This window comes from Nothobranchius furzeri, chromosome 17 (assembly GCF_043380555.1).
Source record: "Nothobranchius furzeri strain GRZ-AD chromosome 17, NfurGRZ-RIMD1, whole genome shotgun sequence".
Classification (NCBI taxonomy): Eukaryota; Metazoa; Chordata; class Actinopteri; order Cyprinodontiformes; family Nothobranchiidae; genus Nothobranchius; species Nothobranchius furzeri.
Genome location: NC_091757.1, coordinates 37665268 through 37692058, shown reverse-complemented (window position 1 = coordinate 37692058; position 26791 = coordinate 37665268). Strand labels below are relative to the sequence as shown.

The following is a 26791-nucleotide window of genomic DNA, read 5'->3' as shown; positions in this document are numbered from 1 at the left end:
AGAGAGACGGAGGGAGAGACAGTCACAACACTTTAAATACTGGCAGGGAAATGCCTCTTGAGCACAGCAGACAATACAGACAAGTTCATTGTTTCTCTGCGGTTAAATCAACTCCACACACTCACCATCTGACATAAATACTATTCAACCCACACACTTGGCCCAATTTCCCAGCCTTGAAGCCCACTCTCTGAAGCATAGTTAAATCCTTTCATTATAATGCTGATAATGCTGATCTAGTCCAGGGGGAGTCAACCACCTCCACCCCACTCTCATTCGCCACCACTCTCTGCCTTCATGTCTGAACTTTGTTTCCTCTGATGCGCCCACGTCGAGTTAACTCTAAGTGAATGTCAGCATCTTTATTCGCACGGTATCTGGGAGCTGAATCTCCTGTAGCTGCAACACAACCTCCCACTATCTCAACGCCATCACAGCCTTCCTAATTCCCTCAAGGTGGAAGCTCTTTCACTGATTTACTCCTTCTATATGCCCCATCATATGTGAGAAACACAATAAAGGGATTTAACGCATTTTCCTCAAAATTTTGTGTAAATATTCAACATCTGCTCTTTCATCCATCCTGACTCATGTCGGAACGCTTTGCACTCTACAAAAGTGAACGGGCTGGTAAGTGGTGCCATATTGTGCCCATCCAGGCGCAGTGGTGTGTGTGTGCAGCTACCCATTGGAGTAGTAAATGAGCTGATAATGGGGTGGGAGGGTCAAGCTGCCATGGCAGAGACAGGTACTGCTGGGCACCATGGATCAAATCCCAACAAGAGGAACGTCAAAGGCAGGTGCAGAGCCTCAAATGTCAGGGAGCGATTTTAACTTTCCATATGTGTCACTAAAGCTTCCATCTCTTTCTGCAGAGTGCCTCTGGTTACACGCCCTGTTGTCTGTTATTTACCCGCCTCTGCTTCTTTGACGTTTTCCCACATTGATTTTATCACCTCATCTCAACATTCTCCTTGAAGGAAAACCACTTTCTCTTTTCCTTTACTTCAGGGGCACTATTTGTCAGGTGGATGGAGATACTGACGGCCATTTTCCCATCGTGTTCATCCTCACTGGGGAGAGAAGGGACTGCTTTACGTCCCGGGCAGAATAATGCTCTTTACATGGGAAAATCTGATCAAATTACTCCGTCTTCAACCAAACTGGGGGACACGTTTACTCGTACCAATAGACGATGCTATAAACCAGGAGTGGGGAACCCCTGGTCCTTGAGGGCCGGTATCCTGCATGTCTTTGCTCCAAGACTTCTGATTCAGTGGTTCTGCAGCTCATCAAACTCTACAGAAGCTTGTTAATCACCTGCAGATTGAAATCAGGTATGATGATGCAGGGTTGATACTAAAATATGCTGGATAGCGGCCCTCGATGGACCAGGGTTCCTTACTCCTGCTATAAACCAACTATGAAGCAAAGTTATTCTGCAGGAAAACCTCGAATTTCCAAACAGGAATTATGAGACTAATACATGAGTTAGAATTTGTGCACTAAATGTTCCTGGATGTGTTATTCTGGAAAATGTCACCAAATGTTTGTGAAATGTCCACGACTGGACTGCAGTGACGGCTGTTTGTAAGATAATTCTTATGTTTGATCACGTTTGGCTTTAATCACTCTTCCTCACTTATGTTTTGAATTCTGGACGAACAAAAGCAAAAAACAAAACATTCTATTGCTGACAAATACAGTTTAACGATAACGTACCGTTTATGTTTCAGGTTTTGTTTTATTTCTATTTTTGTGAATTTCTCTCTCTTTTAAAAATCTCACCCACAGAATTACCAACTGCAGATTTTCAACCAAGCACTAATTGGCCCGATTTAGTAAATCTGCTTCTTAAAGTGAGAAATGTTTTTGGCTTGAATTTTATTCAGTTTAAAAACAAACATTATGGCAAAATGTGACAAAATTTTTAATATTCCAAGTTAGAAAGAGAATATATTATTAATTCTAGTCAGGCATTTTGCATAATTAATGCGAAGAATAGTGAGGTCTATGTCAGGATGCAACAGACACCCCACCTGCTGTAGTAAGACTCTACGCCCAGAGCCTCACGAGCGCTGGAAATGTGCTGCTCCAGCGACGAGCTGCTCACCACTCCACTTCCACCTCCTTCCTGGAACTCTGACCCTACCTCGGACACACCTTCTCCAAGGTAAACTTCATGAAACTTCAGGATTCCTGTTGAGATGGAGAAAATTTTGAATCACAGTTGTTAAAAAATAAGAAGTTGTGACAGGAAGAGTTACACGCTGAATGGGAAGTGGTCATTTCTGTTGCACAGGTTAAAGGTTATGAACCATTCTGACATTTTTGAGATTAGAGTTGTTTAAAGCAGCAGAAATCGACTTAGATCTTGATCCCCCTTGCATTAGCTCTTAGCTCATCAATCTGGTCAGAACCAAGATGGTTTCCTCAAAATGAGGTTGCTCAGGACCAGTCTGGATGTTTTAAAACAGAAACGGGTGTTGGATTGTCAGACGAGATCTGGCATAAGTTTCTGCGGAACATTTGTAAATCCTTGATTTGTGTGAGACAGTAATAGTCAGTTCAGTGTAGTGCACCATTTGCATTGGGCCAAAGACTTGAAAAATTAAGCTAGACTTGGACCCAACATGTGAACGATGCAGACCTGCCACACTTATTCTGGTCCTACTCAAAACTATGGAGATATTGGGGGTAAGGCTAGACAATAGAGAAAAAAATATATCGCTAACATATTTTTTATATTGATCGACATCGATAATTATTGAAAAATATATTTAAAATGGTAGAAAATATATTTTACTTGCAGCCCTGGCCATTTTTATTTTTGGTATTTTTATTTTTTCTCTGCATCTTTTCGCTTCAACATCTAACTGCCTCATCCTCTGTTTTGGTTTGAGAGGGGAGGGCCTGGTGACGTGTCGTGCCCAGGTCTGTGAATTTGATTGGTTAGGAGTAAGTAGTGAGTCTAGTATGCTGCTACCTGATAGGTTTCAATGACAAAGGGAAACTTTTTTATCAAAGTTTATTCGACCCATTTTTTTTCTGTCGCACCACACGTCTATCGATAAATATATTGAACTATTGAATTATCGCCCAGCTCTAATTGGGGGTCTATTTTTGATGCTCTCTCCGAGATTTGTGAGCCCACTGAGTGCCCTGACCCTTTGTTTGGAGTGGGCATGGAGGACGCGTCTTTGGACACAAACCAGCTGGACATGATTGCCTTTTGCCGTTTATTAGCTAAGAGACTTTTATTATTGAGATGCAAAGATTTTCATCTGCCAGCATATGGTCACTGGGTCAGTGAAATTATGACGCATATTCATTTAATACAAAGTTAGGCACAAATTAAGGGGCTCAGCGGGGAAATTCTGTGGTATGGTCATCATTTGTCATATTTTGACAGATTTTGATATTTTTTGTGACAGTTTTATTTCTTTTGAGCTTTGAGTTTTAATTTGTATTTTTTGTGTGTTTGTTTTTTTTGACTTTGACCCAGTGTGGCGAGGTGGGTGGGGATGGGAGTTATTGTGAGTTATTTAATGTGAAAAAAAAAAAGAAAATGAAATTGCTCAAAGGGCGATCTACTACTAGTAATATAACCCTAATCTTAACCCTAAACTTTCCACAGAAAACCATGAACAGATAAAATGCAACAGTTTCCTACCTACTTTTGTTTATAAGATGCTTTAATGACTTGCTCATTACCAGAAAATACTGAATCATTTTAAAAGAGAGCTGTGAGTAAAACCATGCGTAGCAGTGCATCTGTGGAGCCAATTGAATAAAACAAACAACATTCAATACGAGACAAGAGTAGGCTGCATGTGCCATCTGCTGCCTGCATCAGAACGGGCCAGGGAGGAGCTCAATGAGAGATGGACTACAAGCTGTGTGTGTGTGTACGTGTGTTGTAAATGTGCAGGTCCTATCATGCAAATTTCATACTAAATTGAAATGAAATGTAATTGTGCATCATCCGTGTGTGCATGCACACTCAGGACCAAATGCTACAAAATTTGCACAAATAAAGAATTCATGGCTTTCATGGCCCTTTTCATTGACTGCACTCTTTGGAGCTGGCCGTGTTTGAGTGCCAGCTGGATGCCAGGGAATGCCAGGAAGTGACAGACAGGCGATTAGTGAGCAAGTGGCTGCCTCTTAGCCTGAGGCGATATTTAACGCTTTGAAGATCTACACTGCTCCCTGTAGTGTTCTTCCTGCTTGCGAGACTTGTGACGAGGGGGGGCCAAGTTCATCTGGATGCCTGGGAGCTTGTCTTGATCAAATGTTGAGGGCCTGTAGCACAGGACACGAGTCAGTCCTCTCGTTTCCTCTTTTAACCGAAGACAGCACAAAGGGGCTAAAGTACAAGAGTATGGTAGCATTGGGAATCATGTGACATGCATTGTAATTAATCCAGATTTGTATTTTCTCTTGGTTAAACTGGAATCTCTTCAATTCTATGTAAGTAAGTGGGCTGGACCTAAATCTCTGTTTAAATAGAAGAAAATAAGTACAAACGTGCACCAGTAGCGAACAATACCCCCAAATAAATAAATAAACTGACGATAAAACAAAAGGAAGAAAAGAAAAAGATTATGTTTGACTTGGTGTAACCGCCTAATCTTTTCCTCCTGACATGTAGGCGGATGCTCCTGCATGCTGGCTGTGTCCCAATCTGTGTCACTGTCAATTAGCGTGGTTCATTTGTAGATGATTTCTGGGGTGAAAAGCGAGGCAGGGGGCAAATCCTCACTGTGGAGTGGCAGGTGGCACTTCCACTTGGTGTCAAAGATGGTCTCCTCACCCCCCGGCAGCTGAAATCAAGGCTCAAGCCTCTAGGCCAATTTTTTCACTTTGATTTGTACAAGCGTGCGTGCGTGCGTGTGTGCGTGTGTGTGTGTGTGTGTGTGTGTGTGTGCATGCACGCTCTCATCACATTTAGCTGATTGGCTTTAAATTATGAACAGAGGAAGAATATCATTTCCATATAAAAAGTAAAACACAGTTTCAGCTTGACTGCCCTGGGAAGAGTAGCTGTTGGTCATAAAATCAGAGAAATTTACATTTCTAAGTAAGACATTTTAAAAAGTATCCCATCTCAGCTCATTAATAAAACAATTTAAAGTATGATAGATCAAGTAGAATAAAATCTTACCCGCCCCTGGAGCCAGAAGCCAGCTGTACAAGTAACCTGCAGCCATCGAGAAATACAGAACCAAGGCCCTCTGGCTGTTGACAGTGTCCAAAATGTGCTCCACTGTTACCGGCGTGTAGGGGTCAGAGTCCTGCTGGCCCGTCTGCCTCTCCACCAACAGATCGGCAAAGGCTCGCGTGCGACCCCGCTCGGCCACTGCCAGGGCTTCATCATGGTGACCTGTGGAGTTCAGAGGCCAAAGTAAAATTACAGGGAAGTTCTAAACAGAGTAATATAGCAAATATACAGCAGGATTAATTAATTCTGGCTCACCCAGGCTGACAAGGACCCTCTGGAGAGCCTGGTAGCAGGATGTTTGCAGGTCAAACAGAGAGAGTTTGTAGTCGGTGCTGTGCTGGGCTTCATGGCGGATGGTTTCAAACAGAGCAGATGCCCGGTAGAGCTGAAATTAGACAATGACCAGAAATGTAACATTATAATTAGATATCTGTGTTTCTATCATCAAGGCTCAAGCATAGTCCTAGTGTGTGCATGTGTGTTTTTGTGTGTGTGCATTTGTGTGTGCATGCATGTGTCTGTGCGTGTGTGTGCATTTGTATGTGTGTGTGCATATGTGTTCATTTGTGTGTTTTTGTGTGTGTGCATTTGTGTGTGCATGCATGTGTCTGTGTGTGTGCGTGCATTTGTATGTGTGTGTGCATATGTGTTCATTTGTGTGTTTTTGTGTGTGTGCATTCGTATGTGCCTTGGTGCGTGCATGCATATAAGTGTGTGTGTGTGTGTGTGTGTGTGTGTGTGTGTGAATGTGTGTGCGTTTGTGTCTGTGCATGAGTGTGTGCATTTGTGTGTGTGTGTGCGCGCGCGTGCGTGCGTGTTTAATGAAGCGCTGCAAGAGAGAGATTCGTTTTGGCCACTAGATGGCAGCATGCCACCATATCGGTCATTGCCCACCAAACCTCCTCCCACTGATGCTTCTCATTACAACCAAAGAAAACACTGAAGAGGAGTTTGACCAATGAACACACAAACTTCTCCACAGCTCTACCAACCCAGATCTGCTAAACAACTACCTGCTTGTCAAAATAAACATTTTAAGAGTTCAGTATTCCCGTCTGCTTCGGTGTATAGTTCAAGTCAGTTTCTGACATTAGATTGAGGGAAGGAAGGCGCCAATAGGCTAGTTTACACGGGTGCTGATTCATATGAGCCTTTATTGATTTCCTATTCCTGATTTTATAGCATCCCCGTAGGATGACTAGGACTGCCACAGGGCCACTCTCCAGGAGTCTAGAGAGTAAAACACTCCCCCTGCTTGGCCATGTTCATACCAAACAAAGAGCTGCAGCAGAGAAAAGGTTACTGGTATGGATTAGACATTTTTTATTAGCAATGTGGATCTGGTAGGTGATGGAAAGAGAAATAACGTAGGAGCATGTCTTGTGAGCACTTTTATTTGGATCCACTGCAGCTGATGTGGTGTATTCCAAGGTCATGCAGGAAAGTATGTCAGAGGGAATGAGGAGGAGGGGGAGAGGGGATCACCAACGAGCCTGAGAGTTCTGCTGCATTAGAGCTAGGGACAGAGCTGCTAATCTAAGGCTGCTTTCACTGATAGGGCTCTCTGTTCCAGTGCTGCTTTAATCTGATAGTCCACTGAACCTCCCCCTCCAAAAGGAACCAAGTTCTCAGAGCACCTATCCTCCAGCCTGACCCTTCTCCGTCACACATGGCAGAAACCATCCCAAATGTGCAGCCTCCATGAGGACTGCGAGAAAAACAGTCAACGTTATGAAGCTGTTACATATTCAGACAGCACTCTCTGGTTTCACTGTCACTGACACAACGTGGCTTTTATCTGACATGTAAAGTGAACGTCTATGTCAAGCCGAATCAGTAACGTAAGCAGAGCTTGTTACACACAAACCTTTAATGATTTCTTTCAAATAAACCCTCTTGGGGAAGTCTCATCCTATATGTCAGATAATATCGGATGCAGAGGCTTAATCTACAGTAGACCGCTGATATTTAAGGAAGCACACAGTTATTGATTTAAGCTCGCCAAGATATGAATGTGAGCGCCTCTCAGAGGGAACAGGCACTGCTGAAATAGCTGATTTGAATCAGGACACGTCAATTAGAGTCATGGCGAACTCCAGGATCACAGCTAGGTTGATGAAACACAGTTAGGCTTCAATACATATATAGAATGAAATACATGAGGTCAAGTACTCTTGATCTACACCTAAGGCTACTTTATACATTAAATGATAGAATCTACAGTTGCAGTCCACAAAAATAAACAATCAATGATGAACAAGAGTCTGCTTCTAGACCTGCAGAAGGAGGAAAAACGAGAAAAACACAACAACAACAACAGGAGCAAGCTATCACTGCGTCAACCTGATGAGGAAATATAAAATCAACATTGTTTAACTGAACAATCAAACGATAATAAATCACAGTGCATTAAGTGCCAACCACAGCCTCAAGACATGTGTTGAACGTGCCCAAGTCCATGTGAGCACCATGTGAGCACCTGTGTGCGTACCCATGCATACCCGTGCTTGTTTATGTAAGGTTTCTCTATAGAGGCATCCAATAGAGAGTGTGAGGGGCCACAGATCTGCCCCCCAAAGATGTGCAGGAGATGGAGGGAGCTCCAAGTCCCAGAGATCCAGGAGCTGCCCCAGAGCGCAGGGACCCCAGGGAGACTGCAACCAGAAAAGCCCCTGCCCCCCTCAAGAGGCGCAGAGGATCGCCCCGGGGGGTCACAACCAGCAGCCGACAGAGTCCCAGGGGATATCAGCGGCAAGCCCATAGGCCCGCCCGCAGCCTTCCCCCCCAAGTCGTCTGAGCCCAGAACCCAGCGACTCGGGACCCAGAGGCGACCAGCCCTGCCGGGGACCCAACAGAGCCCAGGGACTCAGATCCCATCAGGCAGCCGCCGGGATCGATCAGGCAGACGCCAAAAATCTTAAACCCCCTGACCCGTATGTATGGTTTTTCAGAAATTCGTAAAAGTGATATAATGTAAGCAATCCATCTATTTTATTCATTTACTTATTTATTTTTTGCTAAGCATGTCCCCTGCCCTGCAAAGCTCGGTGCAATAGGAAATTGAGCGGTGACCAGAACTAACCAATAGCGTTAGACTACCGCTTACATGCCTCAAATTTGAGGAACACCTCGGCTGATGCAGAGTTGAAGAACGTTTCATGGACAAGTAAGTCTTTAAAATATAAATATATGAAAACACAGCATGACATGAGAATAATACTTGTAAACTAGCATGTTTTAGCTCTGTTTGTTGACTACAGAAGCGCATTCATGAACAAGAAACGTGAAGTCGCCATCTTAAAAAAACAAAAAGACAGACTTTTGTGTGATATGCTTGTCAGCCACTAGATGGTGGCATCGGATAAGAGAAATTCTCCAGAAAGAGATTTTAAGTCATAAAACAGGATATGCTTGCCTCTTCTACTTCTTCTTCGGTGTTGCATGGTGGACTGCCCCATTGACTGATTCCAATGGATGCGCCACACTATTCGTTTCCTCCGATTGGTCCTAGCGCCATCCAAATGAGTGTAGAGACAGTTTGACAACTGATTCTGCCCCACAAGTGAGCTCTTGTCTATGGGTCATGACCTAAACAATATATTTACATATATAGGATGGCTTGCCAGCTATAAGAACATTTATCACCCACAACCTTTCATGCCAGAGTTTAAGAATAAGATGATCTTATGTTAAGAAATAAAAGAAATAATATTGTTTTGTGTAATGTGTGATGTCATGGAATATCTTAGCACTCAGAGAATTTGTGCAATAAATGACATTCTGCTATTACCACATCAAATCTGAGCTCAGTATCTGTTGAAGTGATTGAGTTTTGCTAGTAGGGTTTATTGTGATGGGTTAAATTCAGAAGTTAATCATTTGTTGAAGTACAGCTAACTGCTACTTTCCAAAAGTTTAAAGTGGGCCTGTTCGTTTTTTTCAATAAATTAGCTGTAGTCTCTAGTATGTGTAAAAAAAAAAGCTCTGGTGCTCCGGTTTCAGGAAGTAGAAGTTAGTATGAGAAGAGACAGGCAGAATTTGAGGTCTTACTAATTAATATTAATGATATTCAGACATCTTGCCTCTGATTGGCAAACAGCAATGAGACTCTTCCACTGCCTCCATTCACTCTGCAATGTGGATGTTTTATCTCCACAAATAACAAAAGCCTAAAGGAGTTCCAAAATGTTGGGGAGTTGCTAATGCTAATGTTAGCTGGTACAAGCCAAGATGCTCTCTGCTCTCTCCTAGCTGCTAAACCAACACAGCCTTCTGCAGTTGTAGCCAATATGGCTGAGTTTATTGATGCTAATTTACAGTATGATGTAGATCTGTGTGGCTTTTTCTAACTGGAGCTATTTCATGTCTGTTTTCATTCAGCGGCTAATGCAGGAAATAGGGGAAGAAGGTTATTTTCACATTCTGCATGCATGTAAAATGTGATTGTAGGCGCATTTAAAGACAGAGTATTACATGTTTATCAGTGAACCTCACCTCTAATTAAAATTTGTTCAGTGGTTCATGATCCAAACAAACACGCACATAGACAGAATATTTATGACACGAAATACGTGATTCCTCTTTCGTTCAACAGGAACTGAGCTGGAAAGCAATTGTGCAGTGGGATGTGTGTTGCTTTAGCTCGTTAGAAAATTATTTTGCTGAACGGATATTCCTCAATATGACTCATAAGCGCTCCGGCTCAGCTGGTCACCACCTTGGTTCGGTCATTCCAGCCTTGAGATGATTGCAAACAGGCAAAGTAACCCCTTTTTTTTCTTTTTGAAAAAAAAAAAAAAATAAAAAAATAAAAAAAATCAACAATGACAACAAAAAACCTATCTGGGTCACATGGTATTTATGTGCACGCATCTTGACAAAAGTGTTTTTTTTTTGGGACTAGGTCTGGCGAATAACAGCAGCTGGGAAAAAAAAGAACATCCCTACAGACACACATGACAGCCACCGCTGTGGGCTGAGTGTCAGGGTTGTGTGAAGATACAGAAAATAAAAATAAATAAATAAAGATCTGGAGCAGGGTGGTGTGGACAGACTGTAGGGAGATGTTAAGAGGATGTTCCATGCTTGCCAGGTGGGCAGTGGGCTGAAGAGGAGAAAATGTGTGTGTGATACAGAGGTTTGGGGCTCCTGAGACAATACACACTGATATGAGAAAAATATTCACTCATCTGTCGCCTGTCTGCTGAGATGACAGCATTTACCGGATCTACAGACTCTTCAGCACACTGCCAACATCTTCTCCCCACCTCCCCTACTGCTCCTCCTCCTCTGGGCTCTTTCTTCCACCATAAGGTTATTACTGAAAACTTGTTTCCCACCCTTTACGAGTTTGGACATCTACCTCCACCTCTCATTTGTAAGCGTTGCCAACCTCTAAGCCAACAGATGTGGGCTTATTGGAGGTCAGTTTTAACTACAAAGGCTGGAATTTGCTGGAAGGAGTCCAAATCAAAGGGAAGTCGATGTGAGGCAAAGCCGAGTCAAGGTGACTCGAGGCACGAAGAGGGAAAGAAACGAGAGCTACTTTACCTGATGTTGGGCCTCCTCCAGGTTCCCACTGGCCCACAGAGAGAGCCCCAGACGATGGCGGATCTTTGCCTCATCCTCACGCCGAGCCAGCTGCTCTGCGAGCCGCAGGCCTGTCAAAAGAGAAGGAAATGGCAGCAGATGAGATAGGGAGAGTAAAAATTATTCGGAGCAGACCAACTCGTGTGTATCTTTGAGAGTAACAGATGTAAGCATAGCGTGGTACTGATGTGCTGACAGGGAACAGGTTTGGATATTTGGCCTCAGTTGTAAGAAACTAATCGTGCACTGGGTTTTAAACGGGCACACACACACACACACACATATGCACGCCTCTAGCAAAGGTTGAGGAGTGTTAGAACACCAATTGGACTGCATAGTAATCGATGCAAAAGATTGACTGGCTGAGCAAACACAAATACACGGGGAACATCTGCAGGGAGGAAGACACACAGCATCACAAAGACATAAACAAATATTTGGAAACTCATTTGTAGTCTAATGACAGACTTAGTGCAAACAGCAGAAGGATACTTTGAGATATTTAGTTTTCAGAGTTGTCAGTGTGTACCTGGCTGTGTGTGTGTGATCCGTAAGTGTGTGTGTGTGTGTGTATTTATCACATCGCCTGGCATGTGCACGGTTTGTTTTTGCTTCTAAATCCTGGAACACGGAGGTCCATGTCAGATCTTTGCACATGTCCTTGGCCGGCCTGATCACTCCGCTCAGGGTAATGATGAAATAAAAAGTAGAATAATTTGACAGCCTCTGAGTCACATGCTCCCCAACATGCTTGCAACAGGCTTTTGCTCATTCCCAGTGCCGCTTTTCAGAGGGTCTACGTGACAGAAGGGTCAAAAACATGCTTCTGGTCACAGACAGGTGAAAAGAGGCTAAACCAGTCTCGTCTGAGTCTGCATGTCACCTCTTTCCTGGAAAACAATCTGTGGCTGAACCAGATAAGCCAAGAACAGAGGGTGTGTGATGTGGAAAATAAAAGGCAGGCTATTCCACAAGTCCAGGTCCTATGCAGCCCAGAGACTTCACGACTCGTCCGTGACCGTGCCAGTCAGCAGCCTTTGAAGCCAAACCCGCAACCGTCTCCTCTCTCTCCTTATCTCCACATGCTCCCTCCCTCAGCCTGCCTGCATGTCCTCTTCCCTCGTGCATCTGCTGCGCTCCTGTTCCTCCTTCTCTCATCTCTGCACTCCCCCACCACCACTACCACCACACCCCAGTCCCTACCTGTTTCATCTTCACCGTGGTGGTAGAGCTAGCAGAGACTCTGCACTGCTTAGGGCTCATTAGGCGCCGGAGCAAGAGAGGAAACAGATCTAAATTGTCCTTTTCATTCACTGACAGCCTCACCCCTCACTCTTCTCAACTCCATTTCTGAGCCTTTCATCTGCTCACACACACACACACACACACACACACACACACACACACACACACACACACACACACACACACACACACACACACACACACACACACACACACACACACACACACACACACACACGAAAAAACTCCCATCTTTCTCCGAGCTACGCTGTGATAGTTCTTTATGATCAAGCCTGAATGTCAACCAACTCTATGTTTTCTTTATTCTTCAGCTGACAGTGAAATAATACATGTGAATTATGACTCATGCTGATCTGTGTCTTTCACCCCCGCCTGCCTGCCAGCCTTCTTTCCTCTCCCTCTGTCTTTTCCCTGCCTATTACTCGCACAGTCCCTCTTTTCTCCCGCTCTGTATCATTCAGTGTCTGTCACTGTCACTGTGTGTGCCTTTGGTGTGCCTGGAAGGCACAGTCACGTAGCCGAGGCTGACACGAGGATGTGGCCGTGGCTGGCTGCACCCTGAAGTGCAACTAGAGAACACTTTAAAGGCTGCTTGACAGCTGGTGAGAGGCCCTCTGCAGCCGCCCAAGGCCCACACACACCTCTAGCTTTGGTTACAAACTCCAAACACACGCACACGCACACACACACACACACACACACACACACACACACACACACACACACACACACACACACACACACACACACACACACACACACACACACACACACACACACTCGCACTGTGCTGGTAACAAATAACCTGGCACATGCACACAAAGCAACAAAGTGCCTTTTGATCATGACCACATGCGGAACCGTGAGTACAGTCTGTGATATTGTTGAAAACTTGGGAAAACAGTGCACACATACACTCTCCACGGGGATGAAGCATTGCTAGTGTTGCACAGGATTGTGCAGATGAAAAGTGTCATGAACTGTTGAGTACCTGATGATAAAAGAGAGCTCGAGAGTAGGCACAAAGCCTCGCTCAGCCCTCACCTCCGTGCTGCTGGTCAATCCTGTCACCAAAGTTTTAAAGAGGAAAAAACAGGCATTAAAGGTTTTTTTCCAGTAAAGGGCGACTAAACTCTAGCTGAATAAACAACTTAGACGGGCTGAGTTGTTTGGTCACTGTTTTGTTATTTTTAAACTCGTCCTTTAAATACTATGTACTCCTTTGTTGTCATTTGCATTAAGCTCAGACTGAAATATCAGTGCTGAAGACAAGACTGCAAAACACCATGCAGCAAGGGGAAAAGAAAGGATCATTCATTTAGTTTTTAAATAGCAATCTTAAAATTACGTTTAAAGCACCCGAGTTTAAAGTTGAAATGATTAGTTAGGAATTGACCTGATTTTTGAAAGGCATGAAATTAAAGATAATGCATGCCCTTAAAACTCTAAGTAAGATGATGTATTTTTAATTTCCAGTTTTCAGTTTAAGTATGAAAAAATAAAAAATAAAGAAACAAGCGGCAAGAAAAATGTGGCTCCCTGCAATGCAAGAACCTAATATCAACCATTTTCAAATGTTTCCTGAAGCAGCTTTGATTTCTTTGGACATTTTCCTGCAAAAGCAGCCGAGTTCAGTGAGATTTCTGAGGTTTATTGAGCACATTGCCCTTCTCAGCCCTGTCTACAGATATGAGATGACATGCAGTGTGCTGTGCAGTTTTAATTGTTTAGGATGATGATTTAACATATATAAATGATCCTTTTCTCATTAGCTTTTCACAGATGACGGGATGTTTGCTTAAAGAATTTTCTCCCCCATAATTGACTCAATTATTTATCTGACAGTGAAATGTTCCCCGTGCCGCCGGCTGCAACACAAGCCCAAAGCATGATCGATCCATGCTGAGGCGTAGCAGACGGAGGGGATGCTGTGTTCATCAAATCTAAACATTTTATTCCTCAGCTATATCTCCACTCATTGCAGCTAAATATCGACTTTCTTTTACAGGACGTGGTTCCAAAATGCTACTTCCAAAGATGTTACATTTCTGAATCTTCAGGTTAAGATGCAGGAAACTTTATCAGCAAGTATTCAATCAAGTCATATTTCTGCTGATGAAGCTGCTCAGTAAAATAATCGAGTCTGCAAAATGTTCCTGAAGGTTTTTAATCAGAGAAATAAGGGCTTCAGGTTTGGCTATGGACTTCAATACATAGTGGGCTTCTCACTGTTGTTATGATAAAGGGTGGTTGGTTATTAATTAAAGTTACGAACATGTACCATGTACTAAACCTCTGTACAGAATATCTATCTAATAGATCAACTATCTCTCACCTAATGTATCCTCTGTAATCTCCAACCTTGGAGTAAAAATGGACCAGGCTCTGAAGATGGATGCCCAGGTCAATAGCACAGTTAAATCATGTTTTTACCAACTAAGACGCATCTCGAAACTAAAGCACATCCTGAGTGTCCGTCTTCTGAAATCGGTGGTCCACACTTTTATCACTTCAAGGCTGGATTACTCCAACTCCTGCTTATACGGCATCACTAAAGCAGCTCTTTCTAGACTTCAGCTGGTCCAGAATTCAGCAGCTAGGTTGCTGACTGGAGCTGACAGAAGACAACACATTTCTCCAGTTCTGAAATCTCTCCACTGGTTGCCCGTGCAGTTCAGGATAAACTTCAAAATTATGCTTCTCACTTACAAATCCTTGAACCATCAAGCTCCTCCATATCTGTGTGAACTTGTCCATTTCTACAACCCGCCACGTGCTCTCAGGTCTGAAGATAAGCTCCTCCTAGCTGTTCCGAATGCACGTTTAAAAAGCCGTGGAGAAAGGGCTTTCTCTGTCTGTGCACCGACGCTGTGGAACGCATTACCACTGCTAGTGAGGCAAGCACCAACAGCTAGCATTTTTAAATCACGCCTGAAAACTCACTACTTCAACCTAGCTTATACCACATAATTATGAACCTCACTTACATCTGCACTGTTTAAAAATGGACTCCACAATTATCGACTTCCGTACTATTGAGGTTCTTTTTAAAATGTTTTTTTTCTAATTTTTATTCACCCTGTGTCTTACTGATTTTTAGCTGTTAGTTTTGGGAATTTTGTTGTATTTCTTTTTTATCTTTTATCTGTGTTCGACATGACTGTATAACGCCGGTTTAATTAACTAACATTTTTAGTGTACAGCGCCTTGTTTGGTTGTAATGCCTTGTGAATGTGCTTTATAAATAAAAATTGGATTGGATTGGATTGGAATATGTCCTGATTAATTATTGAGGTAGCATGATGGGGCATTGGGTGGAGAATGGGGGTGCATGTTGGTGGTTAGGTTTATCTGTGTTTCCACTAGTTCTGGGAAATGTCTGGGAGAGGGAAAGTGATAGGGGAAATACAATGGGTTGTTCCTCGCAGCTGTTCAGCTCCATATAAAATCATGTCTTTCAGGACTTTACTAAAGATGTGATCGTTTCAGCAGTGGGCGGCATCGCTGACCTGCGCCGAAAGGCGTCCTCGGACATTAATAAAATTAAAGGTTTAATTCTGTCAAAGACGCCATCATTTAGTGCATTCGGGAGACCCGAGGAGGTGCTGTGTGATGTAAAAAGTGGCATTCAATGACCAGAAGAAGCGTAGTTTTTTACAGCACTCTGTAGGAGACCACATATCAGTCCAAGTTATGAAGTTGTGGGGGGATTTCTGCAGCATTTGTTGGGGTTGAGAGTTTAGAAACAGCTATTTTAAAGCAGCATCAATGCTGCTTATTTTCTTTCCCTTCTATTCTACTTCAACATTAACTCGTCCAATTTTACAAAGGACAGTTGTTTGGCGACATCCACCGATGTAATTTCCTACTGAGTTACAACCAATCAGAATGAGTTAACCACAAATCTGGCCCAACAACTCTATTGGCCTTTTTGCTGAGTATAAACCCCAGTTCAGGTTTTAAGTTGGTCCCTGAAATGGCCAGGAATACGGTCCTTTCAGACCGGCCCAGTGAAATGGAGAAAATTGCATTCTGGTAAAATTACCAAGGTTCCAAAAGTGGAAACAGGCCTAATGACACGGGGTCCATGTACACAAATATAGTTTCATGGTCTTCAAGACTCTAAAGCAGGACTGACCATGCTGGCCAGATGGGTACACCCTCATTGTCAGGTTGGCATTGTATGGTGTTACCCTGGACTTGGTATGACTACATGGTAGGATAGTCGTGGTAACATGTGACTGGTTTTACTGACTGGTGAATGCACAAGAGAGAATCTCAGAGGCAGAATATAGCAGTAAACAATTGGTACATGCTTGGACCATAACATCATGATCACGTTCACACTGAAGGGTTTCCAGAATTTCCTGCAATCCAGACGCTTTCTAATAGATTGAGGAGAATGTATGAAGCATACTCTTGTAAATATTCCACAGATGCCTGGTTTGACACTTCCTGACTTATTAGCCAGCTGAATCATTTCTGAGTCACAGTGACGTTACTGTTCTTCATGGCATTTGTACACTGTCGCTGCAGGACCTGCTGAGGATAACGATAAACAACGTCCACAGGATTATTTAGGCAAGACACAACAGCCGAAAAAGGACATATTTTTAATTGTATGTGTCTGCATGCATTGATAAATATGAAGGTAAATGAACAAGTGTCTGCCTTGGGTTAATAAATGATACGTGCTAGCTCTTTAGTAGTAGTCTATGTAGTCTTCCGGCTCTTGGAGAGTTCAGACGCTTTTTTTCTTCCTCTCCTCCCTATCTCCTCCCAAGGCTCTTTGTCTGTCTTTGGGTGTACGGCGCTTCTGCATTTTTTCTGGAAACTGGAAATTATTAAAATGGACCTGGTCAGTTGGTCTATCAACACGACTGACAAAATTTTTTCAACAATGAGAACGGGAGAAGGGGCTCCCGGTTGCCAGCTGGGCATATCATGGACTCCTGGAAACAGTGGAACCTGATCTCCTCTCTTAACTGTCTGTAGAGGATTCTGAAGACGTCTGGATATTCGTGGTGTTGGTGTCAGGTTTCGTGCTGTTTGGCCTGAGCGGTTACCTGGCTTACTGGAAAATTAATGAGCTGTTGAGGAATACTGGCTCAATCCCGGAGTTCGGGGATGGATTACACCGCGCTGTGAACGCACAGACTCATATAATAAAGATGAGTCGTAAGCTTGGAACTTTGGCTGAGATTCAGACTCTGGCACAGAAGGTTGATGCCATCAAGGATAGAGTTGACGGATCAGCACGGATTGGGATAGATTAATTTACACCATTATTGGATTCAGAGGGGTTGGAGATCAACAGAACTTTAAGACAGAGAGGAAATTATCTCAGTCTGGCCCAAAACAAGTTTTTATCTGAATCTGGTGCCCTTGACCCTGTGAGGCTGAAGTGATTATTCCCCCTCAGAAGAAATGTGGAATGCTGCCGTCGCCATGGTAACTCCGTCTCCCTATCCCAGTCTGAGCGGGACTACGACCGGTGAAGGCCGTTGAATCATCTCCAGGAGTCACTGTGCTCTCTAACCCAAATACCTCCTTCCCCTGTCCAAACAGAGGTGAAGAGCGCTGCTTATCGTGGCTGCATGCACTGATGTGAGGATAGTCCCCAACCCTACCTCCCCACCTAGTGGACACTTATGTTGTGTAATGTCGGAAGTCTGTTGCATTTCTGTCTGAGGTGTTTTTTGCATAGCAAAGCTGCCCTCCCTGTGGAGGGTAATTCTGAAGTGCCTTTTTTCCCTCCACCTGGCCCAATCCTCATGTAACCCTCTGATCTCTGTTAAGGTAGCGTGACTCAAGTTGCGAATGACCACAGTCGCCAATTCTTGTCATGTTTCTATGCCTATGTATGTATGTCTGATCTCAGAATTGGGTGTACTGAAACTCTAATTTCCCTCTGGGATTAATAAAGTATCTTTGAATTGAATTTGAATTTAGTAGCACAGTGAGGAAGCAGCTGATAACAATGTCAGTATTGCTTCAACACTGTGCTAACTTTGGCTAGTAAACAGCTAGCATGTACGATCATCTAAGAAGCCAAAACAGAAGTTTGTTGACTCACCTTCATAATGAATGTAGGTGGACACAGACTATTGAATCTTAAATATGGCCAGGATTATCTTGTTGACTGTTATCCTTGGCAGGTTCCACAATGATCGCTTAAAAAACGCAATCGAGAACAGAAACAGTACTGCAACCCTGTTAAATCTTCCGTTTGAAGAAGGAAAATATTTTAAACCTTTGTAATGTGTTAATTCTGCTTTATCCGAGATTTAACTGGGAGCAAACCAGAGCCCTGAGCTAACAAAGGTAAGTAAAACTACAAGAGGTCAGCTCTCTTGCGGAGCCAAACTGTAGCACTATGCTCCTCATCAGTAAATGATTTATGATGTAAATTAAAACAAAAAAGACACCAGTATACTATATTTCTATGTTTTCAGCAACATTCAGACTTTAAATTTAAGCTCATCATGTCCGCACTGAGATTTTAATTGAAACAAGATTTTTTTTTATTTGGGGTGCTAACTCTTTAACACTAACGTTACATATGGACATTATAGAATACACCATCTATGGAAATAGGACTGGACAATAATTCAATAACGATATGTATCAATCAGTAGATATGTGAGGCAAAAGAAATACACGGATCAATACAAATGTTTCTTTTTCCATTATAGCCTATCTGATAGCTTCATACTAGAGTCATTACTTACACCTAACCAATCAAAAACACAGACCCAAGCACGCTCCATCACCAAGCCTCCTAAACTTAGACAAGATGTTCCAGCAAGAAGAAGTGGAAGAAATGAAAGGTTAGAAGTTAGGAAAAAAACAACAACAGTGGTTTGCGCAATTTGCAGAAAATCGAAAAAAATAAATGTGGTAATGCAACCAACTTATTTTATCAAAAATTAATGGCACAAAATGGCCAGGGCTGCACTTAAAATATATTTTCTACATTTTTTAATATAGTTTTCAATAATTATTGATATCGATCAATATGATTTTTTGGATCGATAAGCTTTTTCTATCATCCAGCCCTAGCTGTTTCACTTTTTTCCTGAAAAAAACAAGAAGAAAGAATGTTTTTCTGCATAAAGCTGATCTCATACAAAAATCTGCATAAATGATAACAAATAAATCAATGGAACTTTCAATTAGTAGATTCCATCAGTCATTAAATAAACAAACCATGAAGAAACACTGGTTTATCGACATCGATTATTGTGTTCATCTCTGAGTGCAGCTTTGTGTGAAATAACTCATGTTTAACGTTAAATAGTGTAATGCGACATAACAGTGCTGCCCTAAACTAACTGGTTTCTTTACATGCTGATCACATTCTTATGTATTTTAAAGGTTAAGAGCTGCCTTTCTAGCCCTCTTCACAATTAATCTTTTTTGTGCCAGAAAAAACAAACAAACAAACAAGCAGAGCAGCATGGAGTATATAAAAAAGATAAACTGAAATAAAATAAATAAATAAAGCACATGGCAACTTTTCAATTTGGGTAGGTTGGCCAGAAACTCTTGGCTGCCAAGGATAGTGAAGGCACAGTTTCTTTTTTCTAAGCCAAAATGAGGAAAAACACAAGGACAGTGCTGGGAGACAACACCAGGACAGGGTGGAGACAGAATAGCCTGTCACCTTTGTTTCTATTAAAGCTCAACAAGCAGACTAGCAGTGGGCGTGTGGCCCACAGCACACCCCACTAACTTCTGAGGCTGGATAAAGGAGAGATAGAGGAGATCTATTTCAGTCTGTTTGCATTCTAACGCTGCAGGGTGAAATACCCAAACGTCTTTACTGAAGTGCCAATTTTATTACATTCAAACAGAGTTAGGGTCAGGGTGGTGGTGTCTGAGCGTGAAGTCTGTCCACAAGGCAAGGATGCTGGGGTGGACAATCAGCTTGTGGACCCTCAGTGACAAATACTACATGAAGTGTCACTAACATAATAAAATTTTGAGAGGCCAAGCTTCAGGTTCTTCTTCCACCATAATCTATAGAGGACACAGAAATGTGAGAGGCGGGAGAGCCTGACAGTTTTTGTGTGAAATGATTCCTTTAGCAGCTCTCTGCAAAGACCCCTCTGAGAATGTAGATTCAGAAGTGTGAAAAACAGCTAGCAGTAAACAGGAGGCAGCATTCGATAGGTTTGCAAAGACAGACATACACAAACACCGGTACACCTATACAGCTCAGAGGACAACACAAATGCATAATACACAAAATCCCCGAGTGAACGTACAACACACAAGTACAAAAGCTCAAACACACACATGCACACAGCCTAATAAAAGTGTGGCAAAGGCTTAGCAATAAACAGGCTCTGAATTTCATATTCATGAATTCACAAACTCTAAGCCTATCAGCTCCAGCAACAAAGGCAATCCTTGCTTCCCCCTGCTCCCCTTAACTCACTCACCTTCCTGCAGGTACATGACAGCTTGTGAGTAGTTCTGCAGTGCGTGGTGTGTTCTCCCCAAGCTGCCATAGGCCAGCGTCTTGGCAGCCAAGTCATTAGTCTGAGCTGCCACGCTCAGGTGCTGTTCTTGAAACACAACCGCTCGTTCATAGTTTCCGAGCGACTCGTAGGTAAGGCCCAGATTGCCGTAAGCTCGGGCCTGGCGCATGGTGCTGCCTGCTTCCTCTGCAATCTCCAGGTCGCTTTGGTGGCATCTCAGTGCAGTCTCGTACTCTCCCATGGCTTGGTACACAGCGCCCAAGCCGCAGCTGGCATCTCCCTCCAGCAGCCTGTCCTGGGTGTCACGGGCGATGGCCAGCTGACGCTCCAGACAGGAAATGGCCTGCTCGTAATTGCCTAATTGGCTGTGGAGAGCACCGAGCTCCCCGTAGGCCTGAGCTTTGCCTCCACACTCTCCCAGCTCATGTGCCACGACGAGCCGCTTTTCGAAGCACACCAGTGACTGCTGTAGGCTCCCCATGGCCCTGGAGAAGAAAACAGAAAGTTGGAGGAGTAAAAATAAACCACTTGTGAAGTAAAATATGCTAAATCAAAGCACCAACAAGATAACAAAGCTTCCATTTGTAATATTCTGTTTCTCTGAATTTCTAGACTAAGACAGTAACACTTCAAACAAATCCCTTCTTTCTTTATTTCCTTACATAATAAATGTTTTATTAGGGAACTGCAGCATGGTACACAATAAAGAGTTCACACAGAAGGGAGAGTTTAATGAACAAAGGCAGGTTAACTTAAAAATATGTTTCTTTTCCAATGCTAGTGCTGGTAGCTGTTAAATATAGAGTAAAATATGTGTAAAAGCCTGTGTTTTAAATGTTCTACACAAGATAAAAATGTGTAATTTAGAATTGTTTGCTAACCCCTGCTATGATACGAGGGATCCCTTGTTCCATTTGAACATTTTATTCACCTTCACAGACTTCAAACAGACTTTTCTCACATTCTTAGACACACTGTCAGTTGCTGTAGACTGGTTCAAATGGAGCATTACAAGAATAAAAGCCTTCAGCCTAATTAATGTGGCGTGATAATGCATTTGCTTGACTAAGAAGTGCAGGAAGATGAGAGGCGTTCGTGTTTGATGTCTATTATTCCCTTCTGAACTTGTGCATGGCAAATACAGCTGTGTGTGATTACTGTGGTGCCGTGCTCACGGTGCACAATAAGAAGAAAATCGTCTCTGAAATGAGCATTTCAGCAAGCTGTTTGGGTTTTATTTAGCTGTGCAGTCTCCCAGGTTTCAATTGGTTCCTTAAGACGTGGGGAAGAATAGATGTAAAAGAGAAAAGCTGCAAGAAGTTGTCCTGAAATAACAATGCCCCCCCCCCCACCCCCCCAGCCTCAGACTTCTGTGCACCAAACTGATTTGCATATATTTAAGGTCAAGGCCACCAGACTGCTGCTGACACAGCTAGCACCAGATTCACATGCCATCAGGAACGTTTCTCTAACTATGAGGGTCTTGATAGTGAGTACAAGAAGAAATAATTTACATGCAATCTGGTGTGAGTGTTGGTAAAACTAACATCAATATAATTAGCTGGGCGGCTGAGCCTGGTTGCTTGCCGTTATGCTCACATTGTGCTCTCAAAAGTTTGCCCGCCAGCAGTGTAAGCCTATAGCAGCATAACTAGAGAGATAACTCTGGATAACCAAGCCCAGCAGTACTCAGCCCCCCCCCCCCCCCCCCCCTGTAAATTAACAAAATGTTACAAAAATATTTGTTGAGATTTGTTTCATTCACACCTAAAGATGAATGAAAAAAATGGTTTAAAAAATCATGGTTGAAGGTTTCATAATTCATGCATCAAATGGTTAAAACAACCAAATTAATTTCTAATATAGTTCTGACAAAAACTGTTGTGGATTTAAAATCAAAATCAGGGCTCACCTGTGCCCACTGCCCAAGCCTCTGTAGGCCTTCTCTTGGTCCTGCATGCGGTTTAGACTTTGTGCCACTGATAAATATTGGTCATAGTACTTGATGGCTTCCTCAAAGTCTCCCAGAGCCTCATAACAGTCTCCCAAGTTTCCGTACGCCCTGCCCCGATCCATTACTGCTTCATTTCCACTCAGCTGCTGCAATGTAGCCAGCTGCTGCTCCAGGTAGCCAATCGCTTCCTCCATCACTCCAACATTCATTTTTGTGATGCCCATGTTTCCATAAACTTGAGCCTCCACCACTGGATCCTTTAATCTCTGACCTAGCTCCAACTGCTCCTCGTAGCTCTTGAAGGCCATGGCATACTTTCCAAGGGCCATATAGACAGCTGCCAAATGGCCATGGGCTTTGCACTCCCCTGACACATCACCAAGCTCCTGGTATACCTCCAGCTCCTGGGTGTGGTAGCCAAGGGCTTTGTCATACTTCTGCACAAGTCTGTAGGTGGCACCGAGAGCAGCGTAGGCACAGGCCTCCATCCTACGCTCCTTAACCTGAAATGAGAACAACAAGGAGATGAAAGTTATGCATTTAAAGCGTTTTGTTTTTATTATAAATCATGTAATAATTAGACTCACCTGGTGAGCTAAAGCTAGTTGCTGCTCATAAAACTGAATGGCTCCAGCCACATCCTTTTTACAAACAAATATGTCTCCTAAGTTCCCTAAGGCTCTGAATCTAGCCTGTGCATTGTTCAGGGACTGGGCCAGTGACAGCAAATACTTTTGACACTCCTCTGCCTTCGCAAAGTCTCCTAGGGCCTTGAAAGCCAAACCGAGGTTACAGTATGCCTTGGCCTGACTCAATTTGTCATGGAGATCCTTGGCCAGAGCCAAGTCCTGCTCATAATACTTGACAGCATCCTGGTAGTTGCCCAGGCAGTAGTGGGCATAACCTAGATTGTGACAAACTTTTCCTTCACTCTCCATGTCTTGAAGTTCAGGGGACAGTCTGAGGTACTGCTCATAGTAGGGCACAGCTTGAGGGAACTCTCCTCGAGAGCAATGGAAGTTGCCCAGGTTGCCCAGAGCTCGAGCTTCACTCTGTACATCTCTGAGCTCCCGAGCTATGTTGAGGTGGTTCTGGTAATGCTGTAGAGCTCGGTCATGGGCACCGAGGGCTTGGTAAGCTACAGCCAGGTTACCATGGGTGGAGGCCTGAGAGGCTCGGTCATTGACCTCCATGGAAATCTGCAGCTCCTGCCGATGGTAGCGAACAGCTTGGTCAAAGGCTCCAAGGGCATTGTATGCATTACCCATGTTTCCATAAGCTCGGCCCTGAGCAGCATAGTCGTTTAGCTCCTGAGCAATGGCCAGGTGTGTTTTGTGGAGTTTCAGTGCAGTCTCATAGTCACCCTTCATCTGGTGGATAATGCCTATGGAAGCAGAGGGAGAGAGAGAGAGAGAGAAATAGAATGAAGTTAAAGACCCACTCCAGGGAAAATTGGAACAGAGTAAAATTCAAGAGCCTCGTCAGCTCTTCGTCTTAAAACAAGTCATTTGGTTGCTGAGCCATCTGTTCTCTGCTTACACAACACACTCGCCCACAGAATTATGGTCATTAAAATGTAGTGCAATCAAACAGAGTTACTACAACATCAAAATTGACTCTCTTGATTGTTTAAACAGTCTTTGATCACTGTGTCTTCGAGGGATTTTACCAAAGTCAACAACTTTTCCACATGGGTGGAAACACGTAAGAGCGAAAATCAGAGTAGGTGAAAATAGGGGAGAGAGGGAAAGAGGGGACAGAGAATGGAAACATCAGCAAAAAAAAAAAAAACTTTTGGGGGAAAAAATAGATGAATGTGGAGAAGCTATAAATAATGAAGAAACCAGTAAATTGAGCCTCTTATGACAAACAAAATACCATATTTAGAAAACTAACGGCTTTACTCGACTGCACCCATTTATTCCCCTCACTATCCAAATGAATGTGCATGCACACCTGTATAATAATGCAGACTGACAACGGCAACAGAGTAAAGGTACATTACAGAGCTCTTCATCGTTCTGAGACCTCTCCCCAACCGTTACTCTGCCTTCAAAACTACCGCTGGCACCAGTAATATCGAAGTTTACCAAGAGGCTAGACAGCACGACTGCTGGTGGAGAAAACATCTCTGACTGATCATCATGGTGTCGCTACGTCAGCAATGACTAATGGCTCGGTGGCATGTGGGAAACAGCCACCAATGGTACATGAGAGTAGGGAACCGTTCTGGAGCCAGAGTGGGAAAGAACCGGCGATGGAGAGGAGCTCTGTGGCTTGTGGTAAGTGTGATGGTGGCATTGGGATAAGCTATTGCCATGTGTGTTTTCCTACTTATTCCAACCGAAACCTGCCACATTATGGGGCTGAATACTGGGTACGTCAACATTAGAAACAGCCAATGTATTCCCACGCTGGATACAGAACACTTTAAAAGGGATACAGTCTGATTCATTTGGCTGCATACTAGCTATGTGTAAGTGATGTATGGTCATACAAACATCCAGTGCATACAAGAGAAACCTTGTTGACCCATATGCATGAAGTTTGCATCATCAGTCTTTTAGTCAGGCGTACAGAAAAGGTTTAATTAAAACATGCCTCATATGAACATCTTGGTTGGGGGAACTATAATCAAAGCCTCTACCTGCTTAATCAAGGCGATTATTCAGCATGTAGCAGACATGCTGACAAATCATTCTCAATCGGCTGTTTCTTTGCCTGCTTGCATTCTCAGATTAGAAGTAATGCAACCTGACGTGACACAGGTCACGGCACCGAAGAATTAACATGCTGGAAGTATCACAGTGTAGCACGCAGAGAGAAGCCAAATGATCAAAGAGACGTTTTGTGAGCAATCGACATAATAAAGACCTTAACAATGTGTCAGATCTGTGTTTTGTAGCCTGTGCTCAGTACAAACACAGTAACAGGAGTCATTGTGGTTATCCTGAAGGTGTCAGCTGGACGGGGCACTTCCTACATCGTGGACACACTCACTAGCTTTGCCCATCTTTGGAGTCTGGAGGCATGTTAAGATTCACGGCAGGCTGTGTGAAGGAGCACTGACAGCCACAAAGTCACTCCCAAGGTTATGCTTTCCCCAATGGATGCTGATGTTGCTGGGGACATAATGCCTACTGATGTATTACCAGCAAACATGTATCATGCTGCAGGCTAAAAATGGACCTGGAGCTTGGTGATGGACACAGGGGTACATGGAGATGGTCTGAAGGCTGGAGGAAGCATGGTCGGGTTTCCGGTTGGGGCTCGCAAGTTGCTGCCAAAAAATGCCATAAGCCTTAGGCAATGCCTGGAGCCACACTTGAAGCAAAAAACATTTTCTATGGCCCCCATATGGTAAGAGGATTATAGAGCCCTGTGGGAACAGTATTCTGCAGAGCAGTAAATAAAACCATTCCAAACATGACAGTAAATGCTGCTGCAGTACAAAACCAGGGACTAGACCAGGTGATGATGGTGCGGGTGGGAATCAATCTAATGAGGACATAATTGCAATTATCTCCAAATTAATCTATAATTGGAGCTGATAGCTGAACTTATTTAATGTATTGAATGTATTGTGACAATAATTAATAAATTACACAACTTAATTACAGTTAAAAACTACATAGAAAGAATCAAAATGCACAAAGAACTTGTTCAAGATTCGTTTAGGCGGATATTTACCCATGACCAAGGATGTTAAACATAAGAATATATGTTGTCATTTTTATTACACAGCTAGCTTTCATGACTAGGGCTGCAACAAACGATTATTTGGATAATCGATGAATCGGATGGGTTCTCGACACGATTAATCGGATTACATGGGGAAATTTTTAAAAACTGCTAGGGAAACGTTATTTCTCTCCTTCCTTCACTTTATTTAACACAACATTATTAGAAAACAGTTCAATAGCAGAAAAACAACATGCCATAACCTAAATTGTCTTATAAGGTGTTTAGACAGAGACCCTAAGCTACACCTATCTGTGACCTAAAATGCTTGGTCCAATTAAACAGCTTAAGGGCAATTCTCATCTGTTTTGTTTGATCTCATCTGTTGACATTTATTATAACTGGGGATGTCAAACAACTAATTTTTAAATGTAATTAAACATAGGCTGTGAATTAATCAAAATTGATCACTATTTCCAAAAATGACTGAAAAAATAAGTTGTCATACACTCCATGGAAACTTTCAGAGAATCCACAAATAGTGGCTTTCAAATGGTTTTGTTACTTTTTGCAAGTTTAGAAAAGAAGCAG

General features: G+C 43.1%; 1 protein-coding gene across 4 annotated transcripts in view; it reads right to left on the bottom strand.

Moving 5' to 3' along the window:
• Positions 1 to 26791, bottom strand: part of LOC107393710 (tetratricopeptide repeat protein 28) — a 264696-nt gene that overhangs the window by 8683 nt on the left and 229222 nt on the right. For all 4 annotated transcript variants that reach the window (XM_054731384.2, XM_054731385.2, XM_054731386.2 and 1 more), the window contains 7 exons: positions 23107 to 23903; positions 22478 to 23022; positions 20527 to 21050; positions 10775 to 10884; positions 5480 to 5609; positions 5168 to 5386; positions 2040 to 2199 (listed from right to left, as the gene is read on the bottom strand). In XM_054731384.2, the coding sequence (XP_054587359.2) occupies positions 2040 to 2199; positions 5168 to 5386; positions 5480 to 5609; positions 10775 to 10884; positions 20527 to 21050; positions 22478 to 23022; positions 23107 to 23903 (2485 nt within the window). The remainder of the gene's footprint in view (positions 1 to 2039; positions 2200 to 5167; positions 5387 to 5479; positions 5610 to 10774; positions 10885 to 20526; positions 21051 to 22477; positions 23023 to 23106; positions 23904 to 26791) is intronic.